General features: G+C 50.1%; 2 protein-coding genes across 7 annotated transcripts; both read left to right on the plus strand.

Moving 5' to 3' along the window:
• Positions 1 to 35: 35 nt before the first annotated feature.
• MPZL3 (myelin protein zero like 3) lies at positions 36 to 7,859 on the plus strand. Its single transcript, XM_075035126.1, is given in 8 exon segments — positions 36 to 68; positions 70 to 126; positions 129 to 216; positions 1,526 to 1,692; positions 2,708 to 2,918; positions 3,568 to 3,733; positions 4,614 to 4,677; positions 6,705 to 7,859. Coding segments are annotated over 8 exon segments (813 nt in total). The 3' UTR covers positions 6,732 to 7,859.
• Positions 7,860 to 9,169: 1,310 nt separating this feature from the next.
• Positions 9,170 to 16,269, plus strand: LOC142034918 (uncharacterized). 6 transcript variants are annotated; one of them, XM_075036749.1, is made up of 8 exons: positions 9,170 to 9,300; positions 11,796 to 11,844; positions 13,214 to 13,377; positions 13,768 to 13,993; positions 14,154 to 14,283; positions 14,663 to 14,723; positions 15,396 to 15,491; positions 15,708 to 16,269. In XM_075036749.1, the coding sequence occupies exons 2-8, from the start codon at positions 11,802 to 11,804 to the stop codon at positions 15,861 to 15,863; spliced, it is 876 nt and encodes a 291-aa protein (XP_074892850.1). In that variant the 5' UTR covers positions 9,170 to 9,300; positions 11,796 to 11,801; the 3' UTR covers positions 15,864 to 16,269. The 6 variants fall into 6 exon arrangements, with proteins under 6 accessions (XP_074892850.1, XP_074892851.1, XP_074892848.1 ...); XM_075036750.1 differs by lacking the exon at positions 9,170 to 9,300 and having other exon boundaries at positions 11,700 to 11,844; XM_075036747.1 differs by lacking the exons at positions 9,170 to 9,300; positions 11,796 to 11,844 and having other exon boundaries at positions 12,865 to 13,377; positions 15,708 to 15,903; positions 16,156 to 16,262.
• The last annotated feature ends 956 nt before the right edge of the window (positions 16,270 to 17,225 follow it).

The following is a 17,225-nucleotide window of genomic DNA, read 5'->3' on the forward strand; positions in this document are numbered from 1 at the left end:
CGCGGCTGCCCCAGCAGGTGAGGCGACCCGTCGCCATGGCGACGCGGGGCAGCCATCTTGGGGCTGCCCCCGCCCTCACCTGCGCTGCCCGCAGGTGAGCCGCCATGTTGCGGCCCTGAGCGGAGCACGGGATGCGGTGCGGCGAGGCGGTGGCAGCCGGCGGCGGCCGCCGCCTCCTCCTCCTCTTCCTTCCGCGGGGGCTCCTGCTTCTGCTCGGTAATGGGGGCGCTCTGGGTGCGGGGCCTGCCGTCTCCGGGGGCCGCCGCGGTGGCGGGAAGGGGCGGGGTGGGACGGGACCGGACCGGACCGGACCGGCCCTGCCGGCGGCGAGTCCGGCTGGGAGCCCCGCACGGGAGCCGGGCTGTGGGCACCCGGGGGCGGTGGCCCCGATGGTCCGCGGGGAGGTGGCGGGCTCGCAGTCTCTGGGATGGCCCGTTCCGCAGCGGGGGGCGGGGGGGGCAGCCGGCCGCGGACCGCTCCGGGCCCCGGCCTCGCTGGGCGGTTCCCGCGGCGAGTTCGCGGCGCGGAGCGGGTCTGTGGGCGGGGGGCGGTGTGTGTGGTGGAACCGGCAGGAGAACGGGTGGTGTGGTGTGGTGCGGGGCGAAGGAAGGCCTTTCGGCAGGGCTTGGTGGGCAGCTGGCAGCGTTCGTTCGCTCACCTTGCACTCATCTCGCTGCTGGCACTCGAGGCGCGGGTACCTTTGTCCCATCTCGGTGTGCTTTGCTAGGGTCCGGCTAGCTGCGCTCGAGGTGTTAGGGCTTTGAGTTGGTAGCAAAAGGGAATGTGTTGTTGAGACCCCTACATTTTATATTGGTGGCCGTGGAACAGGTGTGCAACGGCAGCAACTCGCACGGGAACTGGCAAATCTGAGTAGAAACGGCAGAGGAAGCAGCTGTGACAATTCGAGTAGAACTTCGCACAGAGTATCACCATAATAAATCTTTACAAGCCAGGAGCAGGGGATTCATGAAAGGGAGGATTCCAGCAATGCTCCTGCTGAATGCTGGGCAGGCTGACCTCATCCCTGCCTGGAGCATCCCAGTAGGCCAGTGAGGCAGAATTTGTTGCGCGTGGACACTGAGAACAAGAAGCGAGAGTACTTGCTGCTGCGGGGTGACTAGTGACCTGGTGCATGTGCAAGTTGGTGGCTGTATCGCTCTGGGGCAAGACAGGCAGAGCCAGAACTGCCTTGAAGTAGTCTAAAGCTGGCACTTTGCAACTCATCAGAGTGCCAGCTGGTTTGGTTTCTCAGCTCTTTATCTCCACATCCAAATATCTGTAGGTTCTCAGGGGTATTTTCCAGATAAATGCTTTTAACTGGGGCTAGTTCAATCCCACAGAGAATAGGTCAGGGAATTTTTCTGCTTTTCTTTATATTTCGTTATGGGAGAGGTAGTCACTACTGTGCTTCAGTCTTTGGACTGTGGTTGAGCTGCACATGCTTCGATACCCTTGGGACATCATCACTCCTGCCCCTCACAGATAACAGGAATGTAATCCTTGTCTTTTGTGCTTGTTTCATCAGGTGTCTGCAAAGCTCTTTCCCTGGAAATTAAAGCCAGTCCTAAAGTGCAAGCTTTCCTTGGTGAACAAGTATCACTGCAATGCTCATTCAAATCCAGTTCTCCCATCACTGAGAGCCTGACGGTAGACTGGACATACCGGCCCCTCACAGGTGGTCAGATGGAGTCTGTAAGTGTAACAGGGAGTCTTTTTCTAGTGGAGACTGACCAGGCCTCTATGCATGCTGAAAATCTGATTATATTTTTTCTGCTTGCCTTGCTGTGCTGCTTCATCACTTTGGGATTTGGGACTCTCGTTGTCACCTTCTTTCCCATGTGAAATTGCTTTAGTGTTCTTTGAGCAAAAAATATGTAAATGCATAATAACGTAATGATGATAAAGTAGATAAACTTTGGGTTTTGGCACAAGTGCTGCATTGGACGCTGTAGCTACATATAGAAAGACTGTAAAGCATTTGCTTGGTAGCTTTCTTGAAGGCAGCTGCACCCTAGTAGTTCTGTCATGCAGTCTACTGCTGCTATATCTTGGAGTGGTAAGAACATGTGTGCATTGACAGTCTGAAGACAGTGATGGTGACAGCCTCTAAGGTTTATGGGCTGCTACTTGCTGTCTTGTTGGCAGCATTTTGAAATCTAAGCATAAATACATAAGTCTGAAAGCCCAGTGGAAATCTCTCATTCAAGGTGGGAACAGAAAATGCGCATCTTTATGGATTATCAGTGACTTCTGCTGCCTGAAGGGTTTGAACTCTTAGGAGTGTCCTTGTATCTGGAACAAAGGGGTACTGCTTGTATGAAGTGAGGTCTGCTAAGTCTCTACTCATAAGACAGCAAGAGCAAAAGTGCAAGAAGCAAAAACTGAAGAACTGCGATGTTCTGTCTTGCACGAGGCAAGAAGCCTGCTCTGCTTCTCAACTGAAGATCTGCAGAAGGGAACAAGTTGGTCAGAATGGTGATGGTGACATCTGAGAGCTGAGGCTGGTAGATAAAAGCATTGGAGATGTAATGAAATGGGACTGACTCAGAATTTTAAAATTGTAACTTGAAAAGGTCTCCTGCATAAGAAGTATTCTTTCTGACTTCTTAATGTGTATTCCTTTATGTTTACAATCCAAAAAGTAGTTTACTTTGCTTGCTTAGATGAGTGTTTTATTGGCGCAATTATTGTCTTTGCCTCCTTTTAGATTTTTCATTATCAGTCTGTTCCATACCCAACAACAGTGGGAAAGTTCAAAGACAGGATATCCTGGGTTGGGAATGTTGCCAAGGGTGATGCTTCCATTGCTATCCAAAGCCCAGTGATGAGTGACAATGGGACGTTCATCTGCAGCGTGAAGAATCCTCCAGATGTGTACCATAACATTCCCCAGACAATGCTGATAGTTACGGAGAGGGGTAAGCCTCCCTTTCAATAGCATGTCCTTGTCTATGTGACACAGCTGCATTGCAGCTTTGTCAGAATCTTAGAAGTCTGAGCATCACAAGTGGAATGGGTTCCATGGGGTCCCACATTAGAATTTCAGCAAGAGTTACCTCAGCCCTTCTTTTGGAATTAAATACATTGAGAACAATTGAATTTATTGGGGGCAGGAAGGCAGAGAGGAAGCTGTGGTGATAATGGAAATCAGAAGTGTGCATTTGTTCAGGAGTTCCTGTCTCTACAGCAGTAGAACAAGGTAAACGTTTAGGGAATACTGGTCTAAAAATAACTGTCACATCACAAACACTGATTCTCAGTAATACTTAATTTCCTCATCTGCCCTGCGTGTGAGACCTGCCCCAAATTTGCAGCTTAGATGTGCTGATAGAACTATGGCATGACCTGCCTTTCTTTGTAGTTTTTTTGCATACAAATCACCCTACTGTGTTGGATATGTGATAGGAGTCCTACAGATTCAGTGACAAGCTGTTTCAAATCTGCCAGCAATGTGCTTTATATGGAAAGGCTAGCAACCTGTGTCCTGGATGAACATTTGTCACAGAGACTTACGAAAGCCATATTTTACTACTGGTACAGCTGGGCTGCTCTTTGTCTTTCCTGCAGGCCTTTCCTTCCAGCTAACTTCAGCGGTGCTGCTGTCCATTTTAGTATTTCTCCCCTCCGTCGTTGTGGTCGTTCTGCTGTTGGTAAGGATGGGAAGGAAATTTGGAGTACTAAAGAAGAAAAAAAAATCTGGCTGTAAGAAATCCTCCATCGAAGTGTCTGATGAGTAAGTTCTGACTGGAACTTAAAGCCTGTATTTCTACTTTGGCCTGTTGACACAGGCCAAAGGACAGTTTCTCCACTGTCCTTCATTATATAGCTCTCAGCATCTGCAGTTCAGTCACTGAAATTTACTTCTCCATGAGCATAACTTAGCCAGGAATCAGAAAGCTTTGGAAAATCCCCACGTTGGAGCACAAACCGAGTGCTATACATCCCCTTTTTCTGTCATTCTTGTGAGGCCATGGAACTGAAGCAGTTTAGGTTTAAACAGTCTTTCACTTCTGTAATCGGATTTATTTCAGCCTAAATCAGCAAGATATTTTGCTTATGTGGGCTTTATGTGTTGCTTTTTTGGTATGAAGTATCCATAACAACAAAACAAACTGAATAATGCTAACTGGTTCCCCTGTGATGATGACCTGAGCAGAGATGCAAGGTACTGAACAACACTTGGAGACTGAATTCCCTTCTGAACGGGAGAGGATTCTATTCTGAAAAGGTTCAATAGGGAGAGTGGTAAGGTAACGCTGCTACTGCTGGAGCTGCACCTGGTTTTGCAATGAATTCAGTACTACAGTTTCTTGCAGAATGGGTTCTTAATACAGTGTTCTGGTTAGTGTTGTAAGATTTGCCAGCCAAATAGCAACTCCCGTTGTATTCTTCATGGCATTTAAGTGAAACATCTGCCTTCAAAATGTGGGACCTGACATTCTCTATTCTTTTTGGTTTTGCTGTGCAGAGTCAAAGGCTTTTCATCATGTTCAAAAGCCGTCAATACAGTGTAGTAGAACCAGAAATCACAGTCCATAGGAGATATTAGTATGTGTGTTGGGGGAAAAGTCCAACCTAATCCTGGTTTGTTTTGTTTTGTTTTTTTTCTGCAGGCCTGAACATATGGAGACAGACAGCTGCTTGGGTAAACTCAGAGACTGGTTTCTGAACTGTGTGGTAAGTGAAAGCTGGTGTTTTCATAAGTGGTTTTGTCAACTTTGGTGCTCAGAGGAGGTGCTAAGAGCAGCAGGTAGAGCTTGTTGTAACACCGCTGGATGTCAAAGAAGTGTCCCAAATGGCTAGGCTTATGCTCCTTGGTGTTTTCCATGTATGAGCTATAGGGGGTGAGAACTGCTGGTCATGCTGCATTGCTGGTAGGGGAAGTTGTCTTGAGATCCACCAAAATGATTTTTCGTTTGATGTTATTGAAATCTCAGCTGATATTTTTAAGATGAAAATCCAGAATTTTAAGTGCTAGTTACTGTGCTGTGTAGTTTCTTGAAAGGCCCTGCAAAACCAGTTTGAGGTTTGACAGTGCTACGGTGGGGAATGGAGACAGTGATACCTCAATCCACTGTGTTTCGTGCAAAGATGGTAGTGTGCAGTCTTGCCTCTTTTTTGGAGATCTTCCTGCTTACACTGTTGTCATCACAACAGAATCCTGCTAAACTCTTGTGGTTTGTTTCTTTCTGGCTTTTTGTTTGTTTTGTTTTGTGAAGTGGCAGTTGTCTTCTAATTCTGCTTGTTCGCTTGCTACCCTATCAGCAAGCTTCTGTTAGTCAGATGTGTTGTGCTGAAACTACTGAATGTTTTTGCCACCTGCTGTACTTGTTTTGTAAAATGTGCCTCTAAGTTCTGTGTGCTGGTGTTAGCAGCCACAGCCCTAAGTGTGGCACATTCCAGAGTAAGCTCACTAATATGCTTAATTTGAGAGTGTTTTCATTTTTTCCCCAATGTCCTCCAGAGCAAGTTTACCTCAGACGCACCTTTACATCTTTTACACAGGGTCAGGAAGTACGTTTTAAGGAGGATTTAAATACGCGTTGCTTGCTTCACTATTCTAATGCCAGTGATTTAAAATGTACTAAATGCATGAGCCTTCAGACAGGTGTGTGCTGATGGTTTCTATCCTTTATTAGATACAGAATGAAAACTGAACAATTATGCAAGTTACATATGAAATATTTACAGCAGTTACAACGCAGCAGTATCGGGAACAAGAGTTTTGAGAGGTGCAGAAAGCAGAAAATGCTTTATGCAAAAGGGAGAGTTGCCATGGGAGGTGGAATGGCTATTGCAAGCGACATGCTGGGGAGCAGGGAGGCACCATTGCTTTCCTGCAGGTGGAGAGATGGGAAAGGAGGGGAGCCCTAGTTTGGTGAGACAAATGCTGCCAGGCAGTTGGAGATTTTAAAAAATGAAAAACATCTTCTCATCCTTTGAGAGAAGGCAAATTCGAATGCTATAATCCTGCTGCTTTCATATTGAGTATTTTGTCATCTGTTTGATACTTTGCTCTCTGATATTGAAATATTTAGCTTACCAAGTCTCTGAACGTCCTGGCTCACTCACTTTAATGATTCTACGTTTTTGAGGTTTCTGTGATGTATTTTTTTTCATGCCTAATAGGTTACCAAATAATTAAAATTGCAAAGCCAGTGAAAATCTTTGGACTTAAAATGGCTGGCAAGTTAGTGAGATTTCCCTTATAGAGCTGCTATGTTTGAGTTTCTTTCAAGTCAAGAGCTGCAGAGCTGGATTGTGGGGATGCTATCAAATGATTACTGTGGTTAAAACAATAGACAATGGAGATCCGAAAGTAGGTGGTTGGCTGTAGCTGAAAAACAATGACTTGTGCTGCTCTGAACCTTCACCGTAGGGATTGGTGGTGCTTTTTAAGATGGCTGTCTGCACTTTATGGTTTGTCTTTTGCTTGAGCTTTAGCTGCTACTTCTCTTGAAACACACTTCCATGTGTTGGTTATACAGTGGCAATTTGTCTGTGTATCTGTGCTAAGTCAAACAGATTTAGCTGCAAATGCTTATATGACTACAAGTCCTATGGCTTATTCAAGGACAGCAGCATTTTGGAGAGCATTTAAGCTCTTGTCGGAAGCCTAGCAGACTCAAAATTTTGTTGAACTCATAACTTGGTTCATCTCTTCAGACATAATCTCAATTTCTCTCTCCATACTTCCCATTTAGGACACGGATGAGGAAGACCCATACTGATGAAAGTCTAAAGCTGTGGATAAAGAACAAAATTACAGCACTGAAAATCATGGCTAGATAGGTACGAAGGCTGCTGGATAACCAGTGCAGATTGAGGGACCTGCTCTAAGCTTGGTAGATTGGAAGAATACTGCCGATGGGATAATCCACTTTCATTTAAGCACAAAATAATGATTTTTGAAATCTTTCTAATTTATTGGGGGAAAAAAAATAATCTCTTAACTTCACTTCTCCAGTGCCTACAGAAACCTCAGTGCCTACAGCTGTACAGCCCATTTCCTACCAGCAGTCTGACAATGCATGTTTCTTAGTTTGCTTGCAAATTTGTTTCCTTTATTATTGGTGACATCCCTCCTTTCTTGTGCCCTTGAATTTGAATTGCCTGAAGCACAGGCTACTCCAGAGTGATGTCAGCTCTCTAAGGTGATCATCATTGGGCATTGATGATGTTTTCTTCTCAATTTTTTTGGAACTTATTTGCTATGGACTTAAAACAGTTTGATTAAGGTGATATATGGCATCCTTTGTCTTGGAGCAAAGAGAGCCTACTGCTTTTCAACTATTTCTTGGTTTAATCTGCCACTTAGCTACAGGATTACCATTTTGTTCCTACTGTTTTCTGATTCTATTTTTAAGTCACCAGTAGTGTTACCTTACATCATTGAGTTTTATCTTTCCTTTTTTTTTTTATTTGTCCAACAGCTGCATCACTAGGTACATTTCCTTCTACTTGTAGAAGTGAAGCACAGTTCATATAAAACTATTTTTTTAAAATCAGAAATGTAAATGGGGACTCTCTATCTGGGGAAACATAACCCCATCTACCTCAACCATTGACTCAAGCAGTGTCCAAAGGAATGTTCCGTGTTGAAGAACAGTCATGTTCCTCCTCTCTTCTTTTAGGTACCATTGTAGGGAAACAGCTAAACATGCATCATTACTGCCTGGACGTTGTCCAATAGTGGATGACAGAGAGCAGTGGAATTCATGTCTGCTCAATACCTAAACAGTTGCTGTTTTCTGCTTCCTTTCTGTATGCGGCATTGGTCAAATAGTCTCCTTTTACATATGTGTTGTAAGTTTACTGTTGACTTTGATATGCCATTATTAATAAATTGTTTTGTTTCATTCTGGGCTGTGGATTTCCTTATTTGGCTAAATATGGCTAAATAGAGTTGAACTCATAAAACTGCCATCCTGAGTTGTTGCTTAGCTATAGAAATTGTCATATGATGATGGGTAAAGGGGTTTAGGGAACAGATTTAACTCAAAAGGGAACACGTACTGAGTCCCCCTTCAGCAGCTCTGTGATGGCTGCCAATTACAGGTATGCTGAAATTTCTGACCACAAAGCAGGTTAGCTGTAGGTCCGTGTCTCCAGATGAAGAAATATATTTTTCTCCTGCCTACTATAAAGTAATATTTAAACAGTCTGTGCTTCCTGAGGATACAATGTCTCTCCCAACCCAAACTTGCCAGAGAATGAGTTCTTGGTGGGATATGCAGCCTAGAGGAAGTAGCTTTGTTGTTCCACTTTCAGCAATAATACATCACTCAAGTTCTTTGTGGAAATAAATGACTCTTGTTTTCTGCAAAATATTTGCCTTCAACTACGACTCCTTTGCAAACAGTGGGCTAGATCCTGGGCAAATCTCTTTCTGGTGCAAAGCTAAATTGTCACCTTGAAGCTACAGTATTCTAGATTCTGAATGGTGTTGAGCATGAGTAAGACTTAACTTTCTCTTCCTTTGCTAGCTGTATGGAAGTTGCTCTGTGTACTATTAAAACCGCTGATACTAGGGTAGAGAACAGTGATTGCTGTGGTACTCCAGAGGAAGAGGAAGGATGAAAATAGACTTTCAAAGTGACTGGAGAGGAGGCAGTGTGCCAGTTCCATGCAGCATTATCTTTTGTTCTAAAGGGGTAACAGCTGACTGACTATGTTATGCCAAGTATGTCAAGTTGTATTGACCATAGGATACCTGCTAACCTGTGGCCCCTGATAGCATCAGCAGTAAGGCTCAGCAAAGTTACTCAGTGTCACTTGCTGCTGATACCTCATCAGGATGAGATCTAGTCTGCAGGAGTGGCGGTTCTTGAAGCAGCTCTGATCCCCCAAAATAAACCAGGAGGGAGCACAGGCTGCAAAAGGGTTGCTTGCCAAGGATCTCTCCATTCTTGACTTCTCATATAATGACTGTTCTGATCAGCCTGCTGCGATGGAAGGACTGTCACTGAGCCGCATCGTGTACCTTCTTATGAAGCTGCATAACACATCACCTCCTCTTGGGCATACGCATCTGTAATTCTCACCTCTCCATAAGAGTCCCTTCTGCATTCTGATTTGTCAGTACCTCAGTCTAGCTCTTGACTTCCTCTTGCAAGTTGAAAGCGACCACCAAACTGAACCTGAAATAACAGACTCAAAACCAAAGACTGGTGAGAAAGACAAATGCCTCACACATACAACCTCAAGACGATTCAGCAACCTATTCTTTCAGATATGCCAAATTAGTCACTGAAGAACCCTTCATGCGAGAGACACGTTGACTGCCCCAAGCTATGCTAGGTGAGTATTTTTTGCCATAATATTCACTTTTTTTCCTTTCTTTTTCCTGAAAAGAGAACTAGGGAAACACAGAAGTGCTGAGGATTCAGATACCATGTGCAAAATTAGGAAAATGCAAAGGCAGTGTGGTATCTACATTTTTTATTTTTTTTTCCCCTAATCTGTTTAGTGAAGGCAATTACCCTGTGGAAGGATTTGGATATGTCAGCACCGTAATATACATAACAGCCTTGGCGAGTGGGTGCTGTCTTCAGCTAGTGCATGCACAGCACCCACTTGCTGGTGCGTGTCACAGAGGGAGACCCTGCAAAAATGCGTTCCCAGACAGGACCAGAATTTATGCTGAGAAACACAGTAATAAGTCCAGGAAGGATTTGATGGCAAATAAGGACCGGAGCCTCAGTAGCTCAGCTACAGAGAACTTTTGAAGTTCTGAGTGTAGATATCCCAGTATGCAGGCTTCTGTGTGCTGAGAACTTTTTTTTAAGCCGGCTCCTATTTTGGGTCCTGCGTGGGGGTGGTCCTGGGAGGGTGTAGCTCTGCTCGAGTTCTACGGCTTTTGCAATATAGCTGGGAAGTAGGAGGCTTTGGCCTGCTGCATTGAGATATGCTGCACCAGCTGAGAGCTTTGGAGCTGAACATGAATTTTGCTGTGTTTGTAGGTCATGTGTGCACAAGCGCGGGTTGTACAGCAACTGTGTCATGGCAGAGCTGCAAACGGTGCAGTCAAACCGCACAGCTCTCCCCTCTGCCTCCAAAAAACCCAACCCCCAAACGGGTCGTGTGTTTTGAAAGGCAGATTTGAGAGAATTCCAGAAGGCTTGCTGCCACTTTTCAGGATTTTGTCTGTGGAAAGGAGAGGGCGATGAAGGGCAGAGGTGGTTTTCCATCACTGACTACAGGCAAGAACACCATGCACTGACTGGAAAGCTGTAGTGACTGTTTCTCAGCCTAGAACAGATCCGTGGGTCCCCCAGCAGCTGCTTCTAGGGCTGTAATCCCTGTCTGAGCCTGTCTCGGGGGGTCTCTGAGCTTCCTTCACTGAGAAAAATGCTTTTGGAAAGAAAAAGGAATTAGCAAGCATGTCTGGCCCTGGAAAGAGATGGAAACATTCTTAGGGAATGAGCAGCGGCAGAGAGGACGCCTTCCCCACTCCCTGCTCGCGCCCTGTGGAGACGCAGTAGCTGTTCCTGCTGTTCCACCGTGCGTGCAGGGAGCTGGCACGTCCCCTCTCACCTCCCTGCTGCCCTTTGCACCTGGTGTTATTGTCACCGTTGGTTTTTCACGGAGTGCCAGGGACATAGGCGCTGCCCCAGGAAACTTGGTACCCCAGCACCGCAGATCTGGCACTGTGGCTTTCTGCTCCACAGCACTGAAGGGAACCGTTGATCTCTGAGAGCAGCAGGAATAATGGCAGAAGTTTACCTTATGTATTTACTCTAACTCCTTTCATGCCTGTTTCTTGGGGAGAAATATCTGGGACCTTTTCCCCTCCCAAGCCTTTACTGAAGCTGGTCTAGAGATCCTCTGATTTGCACAATGGAGGAAAAATGAGAGAAGCTAGCAAGATTCTAGAGATGATTCAGATCTTGTTGTCTTTCTATTTCTGCAGCAAAAATGCATGTATTGGAAAACATGTGCTGGTAATGGCAGCCTCAAATTCAACTGTAATGTCCAAGTTCTCCAAGTGGGAGGGCTTCTCTTAGTAACTTTTTGCCCTTAAATGTGTTTATCACTTTTGAATGGGCATAGCTTTGAATCATGGAGCAGAGACACAGCAAGCAGGGTACTGAGTTTTGGCTTGTGATCCATGTGTGAAAGCTGGCTGGCATATTCCTGATGATGACAGCCAGTCCTTCCTCAGGCCGCAGGATGTGTCTACAACATGTAGAAAGGAGACGTTGGCTTTATTTTGAGAGATGTGCAGCAGGTCAAACTGAATACAGTGACCAAACATGACCCTGTCTGAACAGACCCTGAAAGGTTCCAGCAGAAGTTCTCAAGATGTGCAGCACCCTGGAGCAAGGGGGTTATTGCTAGGGTAAGGGGTCTGTGTTTTTAGGACAAAACTTCTCTGAGTATGTACTAGAAAAAAAGTCCCGTTGCTTATTGAGCAGAGTTAGCATCTATGAACATCTCAGTTCAGATGCTAAAGACTCGACCCCCAAACCACCAGAAAGATTCATTACTTAGGGGAAAATGCAAAGGTGTTTCAGGCTAAGCTTCCTGTCCCCGTTTCTCTCCCTTCCTTTTCAGGGCTCAGAGCAGTCTCAAACTAGAGACGTATCTGACATCTGTGTTTCACGGAGTTTCAGGCTCCCAGCTCAGATAGGGGCTAACCTGAGAGGCTGAACATCCAGGCAGCAAAGATTGTGTCCCTCTCTGAAGAGCTGAAGAAGTCATTTTCTGACCTTGGGGTTCAGTTCAGTTGCAAGCTGTTGGTGTCCTGCCCCAGGGGAAACTGATGCATGCATTGCCTTTGCTGTTCATTTTAGAGTAAGATGAAGGCGTTGCTGAGCCTGACTCTGGTGCTGACATGGCTGGGTAAGTTGTAAGTCATTCTGGTGGTTTTACGTACCTTGCCTGCTTTCCCCTCTGCCTTTGCCAAAAGACCCATCGGTTCCCCTCTTCCTGCAGTGAAAACCCCTTGGGGTTTCACAGGTGCCTGGAGCTGGCAAAAGTAAGGGGGCTCCTGGTAACTCCTCTGGTCTCCACGTGCTGCTACTCCCTTCCTGCAGAGCTCACATATATATAGGCTTCAAATTGCACTAGCATCCCTGGATGGAGTCCTGTACTTATTTTGCCAGGCTCCAAGGCTTTGAAAGAAGCAGAACTGCTTTGCCAAGTCTAAATACAGGGAAAGGTTTCCAAGGTATTGATTTTGGCCCTGCTCGAAGCAACTGGCTCCCTTGGTCTTCTCCGCTGGCAAATATTTGTCATCTTCAGCTCCACAGCTGGTCAAGACCAGAAGAAACCTGTTTGGGAAGCTGTGGCACTTTGCATTTGTTATTTACAGGGCATCAGACAAGTACTTGGTGCTTCACCAGGGCTCAGCCCTCAGTGTCTTGTGGACAGAGTGAGCAGAATGGCTAAGACACCAGGAAAAGTCTACCTGTCTGAGCAGCTCCCTGCTGAAGCAGCTCACCTAATTCTTGACAAACAAGTGCCAGAGTCTCAGCCGCTTTTCTTGCTAGGTTTTGCCAGCGCAGACTCTGGGGCAAGCAGGGTTTCTCTTGACGAGCTCCAGGGATGTTTTCTGCCCCACTTCTTTCGCTTCCTGCTGCATGCATCGCGGTCCACCGTGTCGGCAGCTGCTTCGTGCTGGTTATGTCAGCTCTGTGGTCTTTGATGTTCCTCTGGTTTGTCTTTTTTCCCCCACTGTCCAGCTTCTCTAGAAACCCTAAGTAGTAGTTATGTGGCCAAACAAGGCCAAGCCCAGGTCAGGAGCCTGTGAGCAAGGGGTAAAGAAGCCAAACGGGCAGGTTGTGAAAGAGGAACTGAAATGCGTGTGAAGCGGTTGAATTGCCCCTGGCCTGGTGTAGATGAGAGCAGCACTGGTTCTCCCAGCCAGTGACTCACAGGAACAACCCTGCAGGAGCTATGGGCTTTGGCTCGCAGACGCAGAGGGCTGGAGTTGTGCTTCCCTACTTCCCTTCTGCGTGGCTTGTTCAGCGAGCACAGCAGCCCTTGGTCTGGCGACTGGGAGGATGTGCTGCCCCGCATCCCAGGCACACCAAAAGCAGGGGTCGGGGAGAGGCTTTGCCTGCACAAGGAGCAGGGCCTCCCCATTGCGCTCCGGACTGGTCAGTGCCGTTAGCCCCAGGCTTATCTGGAGAGGCGATATCTATGGGGACAGGCAGGCTGCATCTGGCCGTACTCCCTGGACTCATTCTGCTGTCCTTGTCCCTGGCAGAGCAGTGCAGCGGGTTGGCTGGCTGGGTGTTCACGGAGCCTCAGCTTCGAGCCAGCGCTGGGGACTCTGTCCTGCTGCAGTGCCTCTTCCTAGACCCAGTGGCCAAGGGCTGGATGATGACCAAAGTGGACTGGCTGCGCGTGGCAGGAGCTGGCATGCAGAAGGTGGGTCAGGACCAGGGGATGGGCGGTGGAGCATTGCGTGGGGGCAGATGGCAGGGGAGGGTGAGCGAGGCAGCCCTGCTGCTCTCGGGAGCCCGTGGGGAAGCCTGTCTGCCTGACCCAGGCCATGAGAGGAGGAAGGTTCCCTCGTGTGGTGGCGGGGCACCTCCACTGCTCCCCATGGCCGTGCACCACAGGGGAACCACAGCGCTGGGTGCTGTGTCCTGGGGCTTTCCGAGAGAGCATGGCAGCTAGCTGGGCTCTCGTGTGCAGCGAGCGCTCCACGGGGAGAGGGAGCAAGCCCCGATCTGAGGGCTTTTGAGCAGGAAAGGCACAGAGGGAAGTGCCCTTCTGCTGGGCTCCTTTCACCTGATGCTTTCTGTGCCCTGGCAGGAGGAGATGGTGTTTTATTACTACAACAACCATAGCATCCCTGTGGGCCGTTTCCGAGACCGGGCACAGTGGCAAGGGAACCCTTCCCTCTGGGATGGCTCTATCCAGCTGCAGGATGTACAGGTGAACGACAGTGGCACATACGTGTGTGAGATCCGGCTGCTCCAGCACAGCAGCATCTTCAAGAACCACACAGTGCTGCACGTCAGCCCCACAGGACAGAGAGGTACGCACCCTATGACTGCTCCCCTCTCCCATCGCCCTGTTCGGCCCCATGGGGAGGGGCTGTGGAGGCTCTGGGAGGCTCTCAGACCTGCCACCACAATTCTCCTGGGGTAGGGCCGGGGACCCTGTGTGTACCATCCCCTGCCTTGGTGTCTCCCCAGCAGGACGAGGAGCAGCAGGCACCCAGGACTCTGCAGCCCCGGGAGACTCTGGGTTTTGGCCTGTGACTGTGGGCTGTGGCTGTGCGGCCGTTGTGCTGGCTTTCCTGGCCGGACTTAGCCTGAGGAAGAGGTACCAATGGTAGCTGTGGGTTTACGGGGCTGAGCAAAGCACCTCCTTGCAGCCTTCCTGCACTGTTCTCCCTGGCCAAGCGCTAGCCTGACCTGCCCCAAGCAGGGCTGGAGCTGCTGAAACCCGGGGGTTCATCATCCCCGGCAATGCCGCTGCCCGCAGCGGGGTGCAGGTTCCTGCTGCCCTCTAGTGTCATGCTGCCCTGGCCAGTCCCCCCTTTGCTCCCAAACCTCCTGGGCTCCCAGCATGCCTGCAGTGGGGATGGCCTGACTGAGGCATGTGCAAAGGGATCCCGGCGTCCCAGGAGAGGGAGGGCAGGGACAGGAGGAGTAGGCGATGCTTCTTGCCAGAGATGACAGTACCGTTGCCTTCCCTCAAGGTCTGCAGCCAACACGGCTCTGGAGAGGACTGGAAACGGCAGCAGCAAGAGCAAAGCAGAGGTGATTGCTGAGGCTGCGCTGTGTGGAGGGGACTGTGTGCCTGCCCTGGGACACGGCCACAACCTGCAGGAACCAAAGAGAGGGAGGAGAGGCGGGAGCAGGGGAGGGATGGGGCACGCAGGGCAGGTGCAGAGCACCCATGCCTGTGTGCACACTGGGCTGTGCCCTCGTGTGGCCAGCCATGCCCAGCGAGCACACAGACCTGCGGGCTCCTTGCTGTGCTGCTGGCTGCGTGCATGCATTGCGGTTGGAACAAGCCCCAGGTCCTGCCATTTCATCTGGCTTGCAGTTAAGAGGAGGCACTGATGGAGCAAATGCTCCCACAGCAGTTGAATGCCTGGGAGCCAAGAGGCTTGGCAAGGGGATATGGGGTCCTGGGCCACAGCCTCCTGCTGAGGCTGAAGCTGGGGTCATCCTCACGCAGGATGGTTGCTGCCTCATCCCTATCTAAGGCTGCGTGTCCTCAGGACACGGAGGGATCACTGGCTTGGGGTGTATGGGCATAGGGCTGGGGACGCTGAGGGAGGGAATCCCACATTGGCCCAGCATGAGGTGCTGTTTGCTGGCCGGCCAGGGCCATGGCTCTTGGTGCCAGTCCTATGACTGGGCTAAGGCAGCCCTTGTGTTTTTGGGGACTGCTTAGTTCTGACTGTCCTGATCTCCCCCTCATAGGAAGCGCTTTACTCCTCAATTCCTGGACCTGAGATACCCAAGGCTGAACAGGATGCAGGGAAGAAGAGGAGAGCTGAGGAGACCTACATAACCATGGTGAGGAGCTGAGCCATGGCAGGCGTGGGCAGGGCGTGCAGCTGTGTAGGGCTGGTGTGACCCCCTACATGACTGCCCCCCTCCCCAGGGTGAAAGCACCCAGGGCCTGACCCCTTGCTCGCCATGCCAGGCAGCAGCTTCCCTTGCCTCCTGCCCACTTCAAATGGGCCCCGATACCTGCAGTGAGACTCACGCCCTGTCCCTTGCTCCTTGCAGCACCCCTCTCACTTCCGGGAGAACGGTATCTACGTGGAGCTGGCCAAGAGGGTGATCCCAGCAGAATGGATGGCAGAAGGGAGACAGGGTGATGGGCAAAGCGAGGAACCCTACGGCAGACCAGAGGCGGCACTTCCATGGGCTCCAGAGGGCTAGAAATAGCCGTGCTGAGGGATGTAAGCCCCTTAGCCAGCAGGTCTGTGCAAGACATCTTTGTTCTTTCAGGCAGGCCAACGTTCTGCTACTGTCAGCCCTTCCTCTAAGAAGTGGTCCCACTTTACCACGTGCTCCGTGCCAGAGCCACTGCTTGGGCATGTCCCACCCCAGTTGTTTGCTGGGGGACCAGGGGAGAGACATCCCTCTGGTTCTTGTCTCCTGGTCTCTGGAGTGGGGCACAGCGGGCACAGCCTCCACACTCTAGCTTTGATCCTGGTCCATGCTGCTCCAGGTCCTGCGATAACGATCTCCATGGAGAGCCTGGCAGGCGGGGGGAGATGCAGCGGGAGCCGTGCCAGTGGTATTTTCTGAAGATAATAAAGCTCAGGGAGTCTTCCCTGTTCCTGGCTTCCTTTTACCTCCTGCTTAAGTGCCAAGTGTGCCAAAACTTGCCTGGTCCAGGACCTGGGAGCCTCTGCACCTACGTGCAGCCTCGCACAGGGCGCCCACACCTGCCCCGTTGGCTCCCGGGAACAATAAAACCCAATGGGCCGTGAAGGGGGTCCCTTTGCAGCACCTGGGCTGTACCGAGCCACCCGACTGCCCTGGCTCTGCCGGGATGGAGGGGAGCGGGGCAGGCCCCCCGGGCAGTGGGGTCCCCCATGGGCAGCAGGGTCCCCCACGTGTGCTCGCTCACACGTGTCTCCCACGCACCAGCCGCTCGCTATGGGTGAGCACGTCCCCGTGCACCCTATACCTGGGGCTCGCTGCCCGGGCCCGGGGGGAGGCCAGCAAGATGACTCTTCTCCAGTTCTATAGATAGATGTTTGACACCTCCAGGTGCAGGGGGGGCCGGGGCCCACCTCCCACCCAGCTCTGCGGGCTGGGAGACTGCAGCAGGCTGCGCTGGGCTGCAGTCCTTGGTTTCACGTTGACACCCTACTCTCTTTTCCTGGATGAAGCCGAATTAACGGGATTACGGGAGGAATCGGCAACCAGCACTGGTTTTGGGGTGTCGGGGGTTACAGGTGACCTCTGCTGCCTTTGCGGGGTTGGGGGACCCGTTCGAGCGGAGCGGAGCGTGCTCTGCCTGCCCAGCGTGGTTGGGAAACCGTGCTGCATGTGCAGCGAGTGTGTTTGCGAAGCGGGTTGCCTGCGTTCACCCTGGCGCTTCTGTGATGCCTTCTCTCCCGGCTGCCCCCTTTCCCCTCCTGGAGCTGGTCGGGGAGCAGAGCACCTCTCCGTCCCTCCTGCTGCCCCATGGCCCCATCCCTTCCTCCCTAGGGCTCTGGTGCACAGGCACTGAGATGTGCTCTGGCTCCAGGGCACCCCTTGCCTTTCTCCTCACTGATGCTGCTGCAG

Source organism: Buteo buteo, chromosome 9 (assembly GCF_964188355.1).
Source record: "Buteo buteo chromosome 9, bButBut1.hap1.1, whole genome shotgun sequence".
Taxonomy (NCBI): domain Eukaryota; kingdom Metazoa; phylum Chordata; class Aves; order Accipitriformes; family Accipitridae; genus Buteo; species Buteo buteo.

What these genes read in the sequence shown, in the direction of transcription:
- LOC142034918 (XM_075036747.1), top strand. Translation starts at nt 12,901, where the DNA reads ATGGGCTTTGGCTCGCAGACGCAGAGGGCTGGAGTTGTGCTTCCCTAC. An exon ending in CAGCCCCACAGGACAGAGAG is followed by an intron (nt 13,994 to 14,153) that starts GTACGCACCCTA and finishes GTGTCTCCCCAG; the next exon opens with CAGGACGAGGAGCAGCAGGC. An exon ending in GGACTTAGCCTGAGGAAGAG is followed by an intron (nt 14,284 to 14,662) that starts GTACCAATGGTA and finishes CCTTCCCTCAAG; the next exon opens with GTCTGCAGCCAACACGGCTC.